Source organism: Vespula vulgaris, chromosome 1, assembly GCF_905475345.1.
Source record: "Vespula vulgaris chromosome 1, iyVesVulg1.1, whole genome shotgun sequence".
Taxonomy (NCBI): Eukaryota; Metazoa; Arthropoda; class Insecta; order Hymenoptera; family Vespidae; genus Vespula; species Vespula vulgaris.
The window spans coordinates 11,469,720-11,483,158 of NC_066586.1; the positions used below are offsets into that span (position 1 = coordinate 11,469,720).

The window sequence follows — 13,439 nt, forward strand, 5'->3', positions numbered from 1 at the left end:
TCAGGATATAATCTATATAAGGATTGTGTGCAGTCTTCCGTCTATGGAAGATTTTGAAAGGCATGACAGATGGGAATTATCTCATTGTATGGTTTTTTTCTCTTTCTTTTTTAAGAAACTCGAAGACAATTTCATAAACACTGCTTCTTAGATAATTTACGTTAAATTAACATATTTTACGAGAGTTGTTTCTCGTAAACTACTACGTAGCTACGTTAAGTACTTACGATAAATGTGCATTTTCATTTCTAAAATTAGACTTCGAATAGTTTTCTTGTTCGTTTATCATTCGTCTCGCTTCTTGATCAACGCTTGTTATTACCGTTGAACGAACGGGGACATGAAAAATGAACGAAAACGAGGCGAATCGTATCACGAATGAACAAAATCGTAGACTCCTACCAGTTTCATAATCACCTTTCAAACGTATCACGTTTTTACTCTGATTTAGCTTGCTCGAAACCACTGGCACGTTGAACAGGATCGAGGACGTCGGCGACAGCTGTCTCAGAGATGTCAACTTGAGTTCCTATAATGACAACACATCCGGTACTCCATCGCACTATTTGATGCTAAACAAGCAAAACTCTTTCGAACACGACGAGAGCCTTGGTATATTGACGCCTGACCAGATGACCGACTTTACGGTCGCGCTAGAATGCTCCAGGACACCATCCTGCGAGAATCTTACTGGTTCCGGAGGTTCAAGAGTAGCTCTGACTCGAGCTTCAGCCTCAAGACCGTCGGTTGACGCTGAACCGACAGAAGAAGGTTCGAGCGAGCGTACACCTTCGCCAGAGGAACTTCCACTGGATCCAAAACCTGCTGAACCTGCGAGAGGATCCGTAGTCCCGGTAAGCTTCGTTACTTCGGTGACTAGCATCACCAGTTTAGAAGCTGGCTACCAGGGCGACGGTGAAAACTCAAGGCCAGCTAGTCGTGGGGCTGATCCACCCTCCGTTGCTCCACCACCAAATTTACCAGCTCCTTGTAGACAAGATCCTATGACTGACTCGGATTTCTTTACCGAAAGTGATGCCGATGCTCACGAGGAAATTGTACGTGGTGATAGAAAAGCACAAGTGATTGATGGGACTCTATTTTGTGCCCCTGGAGGACGACGATGTCCCAGTTTCACTGGCGAGGAAATGGACTCCAGTGGTATTTATTCGGATCTTGATAAAAAGCAGGACGAACGTCACGTCCCTGGAGAGGCGTTAGATGAAAACGAGGATCACACGCCGGATACCGTTGATACCGAAGTTTCACAGAGAAGTCAACCGTCTCCCGTGAAACCAGAGGCTACTCACGTGTTTTTAGATTTCGTACAAATGAGTCCACGGGTAAGTCTCTCTCTCTCTCTCTCTCTCTCTCTCTCTCTCTCTCCGTCTAAGTCATCAAATCCAATATATAACGCATAGATACGTATTTGCAAAGTTAATGACCTTCCACATCTATTTCTTTTAGGTTTTGACCACTTTAGATGTGTCGAACGAAGCGGACACGGTATTACAAACTGCTGAAATTACGGTGATCGAAGTTAATAGAGCAAATGACATACCTAGAATAAAATCTTCGAATAAAACAGAATCGAGTTCTTTGAAGAAATACAAGATGCCGAAGAGAAACGTCGTTTCGAAGATTAAAGCGATGATCGAGTCCGGCCCAAAGGATGAGGCGGAGAAGGAAGCTAGGCGGTCTCAACGATCTCAAAGGAAAGGAAGTCGGTGGGATGCGGTGATGAGTAAGATCGAGGCTGGTAAAAATGAACAAAGAACGAGATCCTTAAGAAAGGAAGTTAAATCCAGGGTGCTACAAGGCCTAACCCAATCATCGTCTCCTGGAGCAGCGTTACAAAAAGTTACCGACGTGGATAATAACAATAGCAAGGATAAAAGGTACAAAAGGGTTTTTATTGGATATATTTAATGTAATATATAATCGATATTCTATTTCAACTCAATTTACATTTCGATATCATTGTACCTTAACACACTCACCGTCATGTTGATCACCGGAGACCGTCGTCGAGCTTTTCGTTACACGATTTTTCTTCTGTTTACGTCGGTAGAATTAGATGGAGGACGAGCGAACAAATGTGTCACGCATCATATTTTTGTGCAACTCGATACTATCATTCAATTCAGTGTTCTGTTGTTCCTTTTAATATGATATAATCTAAGTAGCGTTAAACATCTGGCAAAATACGCTTGGCGGTAAATGTGTTAATGAAAAAACACTTTCATGTAAAAGTTCAACGTGAAAATGATTTTGATACTGAGTAATTCAAATCTGATTTATAGAAGAACGCGTGGAAGACAAACGGTAAAGTCACCTATGCAAGAGACAGCTAGAAGCTCGGTTCGAAGTTCCATGAGCGATCTCAGCAGTGCGCCCAGTAAAGAAGCTCGTAGTAAGTCAATTAACTTTCATTCGCTTTGCTCTCGAATTGAAATCGTCGGTCTCTTTCCTCCCCTCGCTTTTTCTCGTCACCAGCAACGCTGGTTTCCCCCCTTACAACGACTCGTTCATACCTAGCAAATCCTATTTACGGGAATAAACTCATCGCGCGGCGCCGTCTCGCTCGTAATGGAAAACTTAGGCGTGCAGAGGAAAATCTCTCTGATGAGTTCCTGGAATTCGTGCTAAGAGGATATTTCAGTAGCGATATTTAAATCGCGTTAGACATACATGAACGATACTATAATGATGATAATCGTAATGCAACATCCCGAAAGGATTGAACGTCTTCTTGTTGATACGATGAATGGAAGTCGTTTTAAATCAAAACAACGTTTCTTCTTACTTCATGTACCATTGCAAAAGACAGTGAAATTACAGTTCGGATTCATTGAAAGTGATTCAACAAATGAAAAGATTTTTATAGCATTGTAATTGCCGTTTATCGTTATCGTTCATTATTATGAACTAATAATTCCATCGCAGCATATTAATGATCGAAGATACTGCGTAGAGGCGCGAGAAGCTATTTCGTGCCGCTCGTAAAATGTGTTACACCCGTGACGTACGTTTACGCGTTCTTGGAAGGATCGAAGAGAGGCGACGAGAGTTATGTCGGCCGGTTGTTAGCTTATGTGTTCCTATCGCAGGCATCCACATAGTGGGGAATGAAAACCGGGCTATGAAACGGGATAGAAAGGCTTCGAGAACGAACGTCTGCTGCTTGAATAAAATACAATGAAAAGTAACCTTACGATCGTCTATTATTTCTAATATCGAGATCTAAGCGATGAGAATTGTATTTTATTTGTTCTTATGTCATCTTTCTAAATGATTAAACGCAATAACGAGTTTCGACATAAACAGTTATATAATCTAACGCCATAAATTTTTAATATCTCTACTGACTGTAATAACGTTCTATCGTGTGTACGTTCTAAACAAAAAAGAACTAATATCGTTAGTATGTTTACCGTTGCCTTTGTTATCCGCGAGTGTCTTTTATTACCGTTTCTAATGTCAGCTATTATCAACTTATTAATGGAAATTTACTTTCCTCAAACTATTCGTGTGGGTTACTAGTTTTACGCTTTTTAAATTCATTTCGAATCAACGTACTTAGAAGTATAGATATGTTTGGAAGATTTTGTAATTATTGATATTTTTGGACACTCGTGGAGAGCAAGTTAGCAACAAAGGCTCGATTCTGTCGTCGATACAAAAGAATCATAATTCGAGGGAGTCTTCTTCTGCGCATGTCACGCGTTGTTCCCTCATCGCGTACGTTTTCGCGACAAAGAACGGTACAGGCATCGATACGCGTACTCATCGTTGCCGACGGCCATGTCTGTTTACGACGATAATTTCGGCGTATGGTCCGTCGATGCCGCATTGCGGTTGAAAGCTTGAAAGAAAAAGGGCGTGGAATGACTTTGGTAAAACGAGGGAATAAAAGGGGAGATTAAACCTTCCCCTTTCCAATCTTTTCGATGCCAACAATACTAACTCTTGGCACTTTCTTCCTTTACTTATTAAACAGCGTTGCACAAAAGTAATCGAAAGCAATTGTTCTTTAGGAACGACTAAAAACATTCATAACACTAACTAACCACCCTCTATTATCTTACCTTTAATCCATACGTCGTGTCCTTGAACTTTGTTCTCCCCACGATCTAAGAACACCATCTTCGTTTTTATTACTTGCCATTAAATCTAACAAAATCCTCTCACATATACGACTTTAGCAAATTTTATTCTCACATGCGAGAATTCTTATTTATAACGAGTATTATTATTAATAACGTGTGAATTTAATAATAAAATAGAAATTTATATTCTACTCGTTTATAAAAAAAGATATATGAAGGAAGTAATGAAAGTACAAAGAAAAATGAACGTCTGAGTTCGCAGACGTGTGTACGTACGTGAGAGGGTCGATCGAGAGGGAAAAAAAGAATCACTATCGTCTAGCAGACGATCCCTTTGCAAGATAAAATTCTCCCCAGACATCGATACGAAATCAACGTAGATACGTACGTTCGAAACGGTTAGACCCTTGACCTCTGATTTCTTTAGGGCGGCGGCCGGTATAAGGAACGTACGTACTTACGTCAGAAGAGAGGGTGAATCTGTATTTTTGCTCGGCGAGCATGTGCGTCATTTGCACAGAGAGGGTGGTTTTCTATCGACCCGATGACTGGTGGCGCGTCTCTCGCGAAACTCGGCCACGGAGGTTGGTGCTGAGGGTGCTGGAGGAGGAGAGGTAAAAACGGGCGCCCCTCTTCCGGCGCCATTGGATAGTTTGCTTTCCATCGAAGCCGTTCCACCGGATGGAGGAGGCTGAGACAGCATCCAGTCGGCAGTACTCGGCGAGCATCGTGCACGCTCGGACGTTGCATATATGCGTCTCTACTGTCTCTCTCTTTCTCCCTTGTTCTTTCTTTTTCTCTCTCTCTCTCTTTCTCACTCTTTCTCTCTCTCTTTTGCACTTCCGGAGCTCTTATCCTCTTTTTTTCGTTCACCTTCCATCTCCACCGTTCCTCTTGACCGTTCTTTCTCTCCGATCGTTTCTCATTCGGGTTACCGGTATATCGAGAATGCTCGAAGTTTGATCACAACGTTTGAGGCAAGAGAAGATATTTCAACCGACAAGGAGAAGAACGTGTCGTTCGATCGTGTTTTTTGTGTTTGCCATATCGTGTCGTTGTTGTAGTTAAAACTGAGATTAGAACGTTCTTCCCTCCCTCCCTCCCTCCCTCTCTCTCTCTCTCTCTCTCTCTCTCTCTCTCTCGGTTTTCTTAAGGTGGTAATTGAGAGGGTTCAGGTCAAGTCGCGGCTGCGTTCGAAAGAGACCGTTCGTTAGCATGTCATTATGACCTCGTTCCTATTCTTCTTCGTCGTCATCTTTCTTCTCCGATGGTTTTATTCCGATGGTGGTATATCATCAGCTATTACAGTTTACTACAAGTTCAAATAAATGTTTATTCGCTTTGATTTGGACTTTCAACGAGTACGTGATCAACGGCGCTGTTCTCAAGAAATTCGCTGAAATCGATTTGGAGGCTGCGCTCTCTTCGTCGCGAGAAAGGAAAGAAGAGAGTCGAAGCACGCTCGAGGGACTTTCGGTGTTAATCGAAGAGAGTTTTCTTTGGCGAACGGTTCTCCTTTACGTTTTTAAAATGCCATCGAGAACGTCACGGAGTTGGAAAGAAGACGTAGTTAGGAATTCGAGCTCTGTGTTGCTCGGATCATCGAAATTACGAAATCGTCTGAACGTTCTTCGAGTTCTTTCCAAATTCGATGAAATGAAGCGATGATAAGGAATAACTACGATCGACTCTATATATGGAAAGTTTGAACGATCTTTGGAATTCCTTTCCTTAAACGAAGAAACGCATTTATTGCATTGGAAATTTCCATCGTCGTAGAAGTGAGATCAAATTGGTCAAAGAAGAGGAACAAGTGTATTAGTTGACTATCATCATCAAGAAGCAACCAACGGAACCTTCGACGAGCCGAACGTGAAATGCATACTATAGAGAGTTCCTTTCCTGTAATAGCGCGCGAAGAAAAAGTCTTTAGGAGGAATGTTTGTTCAAAAGTTCAAGGTTCAACAGCAACGACAACAAAAGTGACGACGAGTAGAAAAGAGAAAGGAAAACTACCGTTGATTTCAATAAGAGAGATAAAGAAACGGAGTAAAATATAAGCTGGCAGAGATAGAAGAGATCAAGTCCATCGTACAATAGCTCTTATTGATTCATCGAAGATCGAGAGGATAGATCTCTTTTGGAATTTTGTCCTGGGGGCAAATTTTCGTCGCGTACAGATTATCATCGAGTTGGAGACAAGTACAAAAGAAAAGAGAGGTATATCGAATGATCGAAGAAGAAACTTTGAAATCGTAGGACTCTTCGTACGTTTCGAGTAGACGTACTCGAAGAGGAGCACTCGCGGGTCAACGGCACTCCTGGTTTATTTCCGGCATTGCCTTTCCTCGTCTTCTACCTTCTTACTTACTCTACGTACGTGCGGCACGTTCCTTCGTCGGAGCACGTTTGTACTCCTCTCGCTTGTCTCACTCTATTCTCTTTCTCTCTCTCTCTTTCTCTCTCTCTCTCTCTCTCTCTCTCTCTCTGTCTTTCTCTCCTTCTCTCTCTTTCTCTCATTCTATCAACCGGCAGAACGGGCAGGTGCACCGAGTAGCAGAGAACCGACGACCACGTGCGTTTCCAAGGCCGACGAGCAGCGGTCCTGCGCCACCACCGCCGACACCACCACTACCAACCATCGTTGGACACTCCGATCTTACCTACTTACGCAACAGAATCAGATGTTAAACCTACGACGACGGGTGGACGCGCGACGAATCCGTTCAGTGAAAGAACGAACGCTTTGGAGTTATTTATCTTGAGAGATCTGGCAAAACAGAATGTGATCGTTGCTGTGCGTGAGTGTGTGCGTGTGTATGTGTATGCGTGTGTATATGTGACATCGATTCGTGCTTATAACTTTGCGTTTTCTTTTTTTATTTGACGTTGAAAAAGAAACTTTAAGCTGAAAATCAAAAGAGATATGGAGTAAATTCGTTTTCTTCGGTAATACGGATAGAGATCGATTTATAAATTGGGAAACTTTTTGTTTTTTCGTAGAGAACGAAAATATCGAAGAAGAGAATTTTTAATTACTTCGTTCAATGTTATAAATCAAAGAGGATGAATAGGAATCGATTTATAAATTGGATATATTAAAAATTGGAGATATCAAAATATTCAATTAAAAAAAAGGATTGCCCGTTGTTTCGTTTAAGGCTACAGATAAAAGAAAAATGCAGGCAAAATTGTGCGTTCGATTGGAAATATTCGCGATCCCAAGTTCGATCGATTCCGAAGCGATTCTTGAGTTCAACCTTCGAGAAAGGATCAGGTGAAAGTTTCTATCGCGGATCGCTTTCCTCGCGATGGAGTATCAGTGAAGGGAAAATACATGCCTTCAAGATGGGACAGCAAGGATCGAAGGGCAGGCCATCACTTCGGACGGATTTCGTGAGGGATTCGACGAAGATGAGATTAGGCAGCTTTAAGCGAGGTAGAAAATGCTTACGGTCTTCACCTTTCTCTAATTTTCATTTTTTAATTAAATTTCTACTTCTCCGATTAAAAGACCTCGCAAGTAGATTAAATTGCTTGTTCGTATAATCTCTTAATTAAATTCCACATAAATTATCTTTTGTGTATTTTTCTTAACGTTAACAAAATAACGATGTTAGTTTAATTAAACGATTGAAAAATCGTTGGATGTGCAATTTGCAAAATATTTACTTTTCCTTTTTTATTCTTGCTATTTTATCAGAGTCGAAAGATTTCACGTGGCTAATGTAATCCATGAACTTGCTAATTGCGAACTTGTTAAAGAATTACTGGATATTAGAGATTCGAAGGACACGAAGATATAGATAAAAACGTGTTTATTGTTTTCAACAAAAATTCAGAATTTTTTTACATCTTCACACGTGATCCTTCGTGCTCCGTTTAACATAGAAAGTTTCGATATCCATAACGAACTACTTACATTGCACGAATATTCATGGAATTGGATGATAGGTCGAGTGATTTCTCTAGAGATCAAAGTATTTTAGGGAGGATCAAAGTTATCCCACTTCTACTGAATGACCGAGTTTCTCTCCCATGCTCTTCCCTCTTGACGCAGTTAAATCGGGATGATTGGAAAATGGATGGCGCATGGAGAATAGGGAGAGCAAAAATTAGCACATATTCGATTTCGTTCAAAAATAATAAAATATATTTTTAATAGAGATTTATTAGAAAAAAAATCGTTCGAATGATACAGCGAATTACTTTCATTACAACACAATGAAATTTAATTAGACGTCATGCTTTTTTCTTCGTTCGATCGATTCATCCTTATTGATGATAGGCAAGAAATCGAATTAAGCCGAGATATAATATAATAATAATATATTTCTAATAGAGATTTATTTGAAAAAATCGTTTGAATGATACAGCGAATTACTTTTATTACAACACAATGAAATCTAGTTAGGCGTCATGTTTTCTTCTTTTTCTTCGTTCGATCGATTCATCCTTATTGATGACAAGCAAGAAATCGAATAACTCGAGATACAATACAGTAATATCGAGATATAATATAACAATAGTATATTTCTAATAGAGAGATTTTTCTTAGAGAAAAAAAAATCGTTTCAATGATACAACGAATTACTTTTGTTATAAAACGATGAAAGTGAATTAAGCATTTACATTTTTTTATCTTCGTTCGATTGATTTATCGATGTCGATGATAGAAGTGAAATGGAATAAGTCAAAATGCAAAAAAAAAAGAAAAGTATAGAGAAAACAAGCGAGAGTACTCGAAATATGTGTTATTGTCTTCAAGGATCAATGGTTATCCCACGAGATCAAGTCATAAAATGGTGAAAGATCGTGGTGTACGATATAAGACCAGTAGCGAAATAATGTCGTGAGAACGTCGCTCAAGTGTGTCCCGTTCATTCGTTCATTCGTTCCCCAGCAATAGCCTTCCTGCCATAGTCGTCTCCTCCTAAAGAATTTTATTAGCCTGACATAATGGAACTACACTCGCATGACTTTTTCTTTCTTTTTCCGTCAAGTGTGAAACTGGTCGCGCATCGTCTGTATTATTCTTTTCTTTTCTTTTTTTTTCTTTTTTTTTTTTTATTATGATGGTTCGCTTTTTAATCGACTTTCTAGTGACTTTGAACAAATAAAAGAGTAATAAACTACTTTTAAAACACTAGACTTCTTTTAACAACTTAATATATCTGTGTATATATGTATGTATGTATGTATGTATGTGACTATGTACGCACATACATTATCATAGTTCTTTTTCTATCGTCATGCTTGTTCGTTCTTAAATCAACTTTCTAGTGACTTTGAACAAACGAGAGGAGAATTTTTAGAAAACCCTAATCTTTTACTTTTTTCACATGTCATATAATATATCTATTTATATATTTGCATATATACGTTATTTCTCCGACATAGACTCTTTTATTTCTCTATCGTAGTGGTTCGCCTTTATATCGAGTTTTTAATGACTTTTTTTTTTAGACAAACGAGAGGAGAATTCTTTTTAAAATACTAATCCTCTTTTCATACGTAATATAATATATTTATGTATATACGTAAATATATATATTATCGTAACGTATCTTAGTTGAAATATGTATTTTATATATATATCGATATATTTCGATTACGATAACTTTGCTCATGATATATTCGAGAAGCAGACGAAATGTAAGTTGCTATAAGAAGTTTTGTGTCGCGAAAGTATGTGAACCTCTAACGACGAGCCGTTATATGTACTCGTTTAGAAGGTACTTCGACCACTGGTTGCTGGTATACATACATATATTATAAACCTTTTCCTTTTCTCGTTAGCAACGTAATCGACATACGGATCGACGTAAACTTCGCTTTGCTTGTCGTATCGGCTCGTCGAGCACAAGATCCGATGATGCGCGAAAAAGTGTTAATCATTGCAAACCGATAGGATGTTCCAGGTCGATAAGTTTCACGATCGTTTCTCATTAGATCATTAGATATCGGATTTCGAGTTTCCTCTTTTTTTCAAAAAATATTAAGGAAATCATGATAGGACGATTGGATTAATTACTTTTTTTTTCTTTTTCTTGTTTTTTCTTTTTGTTTTTTTCTAACTCTCAATGACGTTACGATCTAACGTTAAGATAACTTTGAAATCATAGACATATATATTTATTTTTTAAGTCATTTCATTTTTCTTTCTCTACAGAATTGTTGATTAATATCCGAAGTACAGTTATTTAATATTTGTTAAATGTTTAATATAATTTAACTATATTAAAAATGTTAAATTATTTAACTTTTTTAAACCTAACAAAAATTGAGTTATAAAGGGTTAACCTCTTTCGACTTAACTCGTTTCTCGTCGCTTACGATTCACAAGGTTGGGCGATCGAAGCGAGATATCTTATTTCATGTTTGCCTTTACAGAGAGATCACCGACGTCGGGAAGTTCACCAAGGAGAATTGTGGCAAACGGTCGTAGTGGTCAGCAGGGCCGCGTCAATAGTTTTCAAGAAAAGAAAAATTGTTCTTCCGTAGCGACGATCAATCTTGGTAAGTGTGAGCCACAGGAGAACAAAAAGAGATGTGTCTGTATGAGAAAAAGAGAATGAGGGAGAGAGAGAGAGAGAGAGAGGGAGAGAGGGAGAGAGAGATGGTTGATAAATCGAGCTGATAAATTTACGACAAATTTATATACGTCGTGTTCGTCGATGAAGCGCAGAGACACAAGGCTAAGGGCAACGTTGCGTACTTCCGGTTGGAGACCCAACACGATCAAAGCGGCTTCCCTTTACTTAGTTCACGCCTGAATCTATGCAACCATTTGTACGTGTTTGCTTGTAAGACAAATGGTAGGCATCATTAACGGTGTTCTTTCGATTGTGCGTTAATAACACTTCTCATCATTGGACTTTCATATGAAATTTGGAAAGTATTTTATTGAGGCCTGAAGATATTTAAAAGAAGCTTGTAAAATTATATCGAGGAACGTTTCGAATGAAGGTGTAATCGCGACAAGCGTTGAATTTAGAATTAAATTCGTGTTAGTATTCGTTTTTGACGATCCGTAGGACGGTTATTTAAATGTGACATTTTAAATATATTATTTAACAAGGATGAAACTAGGATCAAAACTACTTCGTAGCATACATTGCCAATATTTTATCCTTGTCAATATTAAAACAGCAAAAAGATGTTAAAAACTGTATTGTTAGAAACCTTAAACGTTAAAGAAACATTTTGGATATTTCGGAAAATTTGGAATATTTAGAAAAGTGTAGGAAAATTTCTGAGCAGAGATATTTAGAAAGAACAAGAATTTTTCTAAGAAGTTTTTCTAAGAAATATTATATTTATATTTTTAATCTCTCGGTACCCATCTCTTTGGGTATTATTCTAAAATCTGAGGGATGTTCATGGCGCATTATTACCAATCTTTACTTCCTCTTTTTAAAAAGAATTTGCAGGTATACGTTGTCCCATAAATTTTCCCGTAATCTTCTCAGGGAAGAGAAAATCCGTTTTTAACTATGGGACAGATATATCTTCTTTCTTAACTATTCGACAATAGTGTAAAAACTATGGATTCTTTTCTTAACAAGAGACAGGTCAAAATTTTAACGGTACGAGCCCTCACCAACGTTTCGACGAGGCCAAACCGTCTCTCCTTACCTCCATTTGTAAACCCAATGTTGCTCGCTCGCGAACTACCAGCAAACAGTTCTTCGAGAGCCGCGAACGAGCGAACACACGCATCGTGTGCGTCTCCGCGATTGAAGAATTCTCTACACTTGAGCTTTATGAGATAGAAAGATAGAGAGAAGGAAAGAGAGAGAGAGAGAGAGAGAGACAGAGAGAGAAAGCTTCTTTGGGAGCGAGTAACAGTCAACCAAAATATTCCACGACAGTGAGAACGTGATTTGTGAGCTGACTTGTGTGACAGGGATACGTGATCGGCATTAGTGATGATTGAAGTACCTCCGAATGTGGGCAACGTTCGCGCGGGGCGATCGAGATTGTCGAGCTCGATGCACGAACTGCAACTTACAGCCGACCGGAACCAACGCAGCTTGGTTTCTTCGTATTATAGTATGTGCATCTTCTCTTTTCTTTTCTTTTCTTTTTTTCCTTCGTTTCTTTCCGTTTCTTTTTTTTTTTTCTTCCTTTCTTTTTTATACGTTGATTCTACCTAGCATACAAATGAAATTGATAGTATGTATTACTCGTAACAAACGTACACGTTGAATATTTATATATCTATGTTGTAAATCATATTTTATTTGTCAATTGGTAAAATGTTACCATTTTGGAATAATCGCTGCTCGTCAATTTTAGCCAGTATACAAATAAAAATGATAATACGTGTTACTTGTAACTAACGTATTCATTGAATATTCAGATGTCTCTATGTTATAAATCACGCTCGTCAAGTGGCAAAACATTAAAGTTTTGAGTGAAGTATCGGTTAAGTACAAAAAAGTCGTGACATTACAAGTCCTTAAATAGATAAATCTTATGTCGATTGTAAATAAACATTCGAGAGAAAGATCGAATTAGTTCCAGTCAGTTGTTTATATTCCCGAAGAACGCACGTTTCGAGACATGGTCCAAGGTATTATCGGTCGTATTCGTAATTACGAATTTGTCTGATGTATGGAAAATTTGTTTTCTTTCTTTTCGTACGACGGTTTACATTTAATACAAAATTTTTTATAATTTCAAATCAGTTCCTACAATTTAACATATTTTAAGTAATCATCATAGAACTTTCTCTTTTAGTTTTATAGTTACACAATACAAAATCTGTCGAAGTTCGAAAAAAATCATGACAAAGAGAGAGAGAGAGAGAGAGAGAGAGAGAGAAAAGCAAAGAAAAGAAAAGAAAAGGAAAAGGAAAAGAAGAAAGAAACAAGTAGAATTCTCTCGTAATTACACAGAGCAACAAATTTTCTCTCTTATTCTCTTGATCGATCGGTTCGACTCCCAAGAAGATCGAGAGGCTCGATTATTTGTACACGTCCGATCGGTTATACGTCCAATTAAGCTCGCGTTTAATGGTACCGTTCTCGATCAACCTGTCAAACTACTCTCGCTGCCGCATTGCATTTTCGTTTCATGATTTCGCGCGAAAACTCTTTTGAAAACTCTTCTGCTGTCAACTTTTCAAATAATTTTCTAAATAAGGAAGTACTTACGTGGAAAAGAAAAATAAAGGAAGGAAGGAAGGATGGATGGAAGAGTAAAGGCGTGACGACTCAAAGTGTAGCGTCAAAGACCCGCACCTTTTTATCTTATACGGGCGATAAAACGGTTCACGCTGTTACGGTACTCGGAGGAGCTATCATCGTTACACGACTCGCAGCA

At 38.6% G+C, this 13,439-nt stretch overlaps 1 protein-coding gene across 6 annotated transcripts in view; it reads left to right on the forward strand.

Annotated features, from left to right (window-relative positions):
* LOC127065055 (pinin) overlaps positions 1-13,439 on the forward strand; it is a 41,764-nt gene that overhangs the window by 19,469 nt on the left and 8,856 nt on the right. For 5 of the 6 annotated variants that reach the window (XM_050996905.1, XM_050996949.1, XM_050996931.1 and 2 more), the window contains 4 exons: positions 452-1,343; positions 1,468-1,898; positions 2,304-2,413; positions 10,503-10,628. In XM_050996905.1, the coding sequence (XP_050852862.1) occupies positions 452-1,343; positions 1,468-1,898; positions 2,304-2,413; positions 10,503-10,628 (1,559 nt within the window). The remainder of the gene's footprint in view (positions 1-451; positions 1,344-1,467; positions 1,899-2,303; positions 2,414-10,502; positions 10,629-13,439) is intronic. The other variant, XM_050996939.1, reaches the window with a different exon arrangement.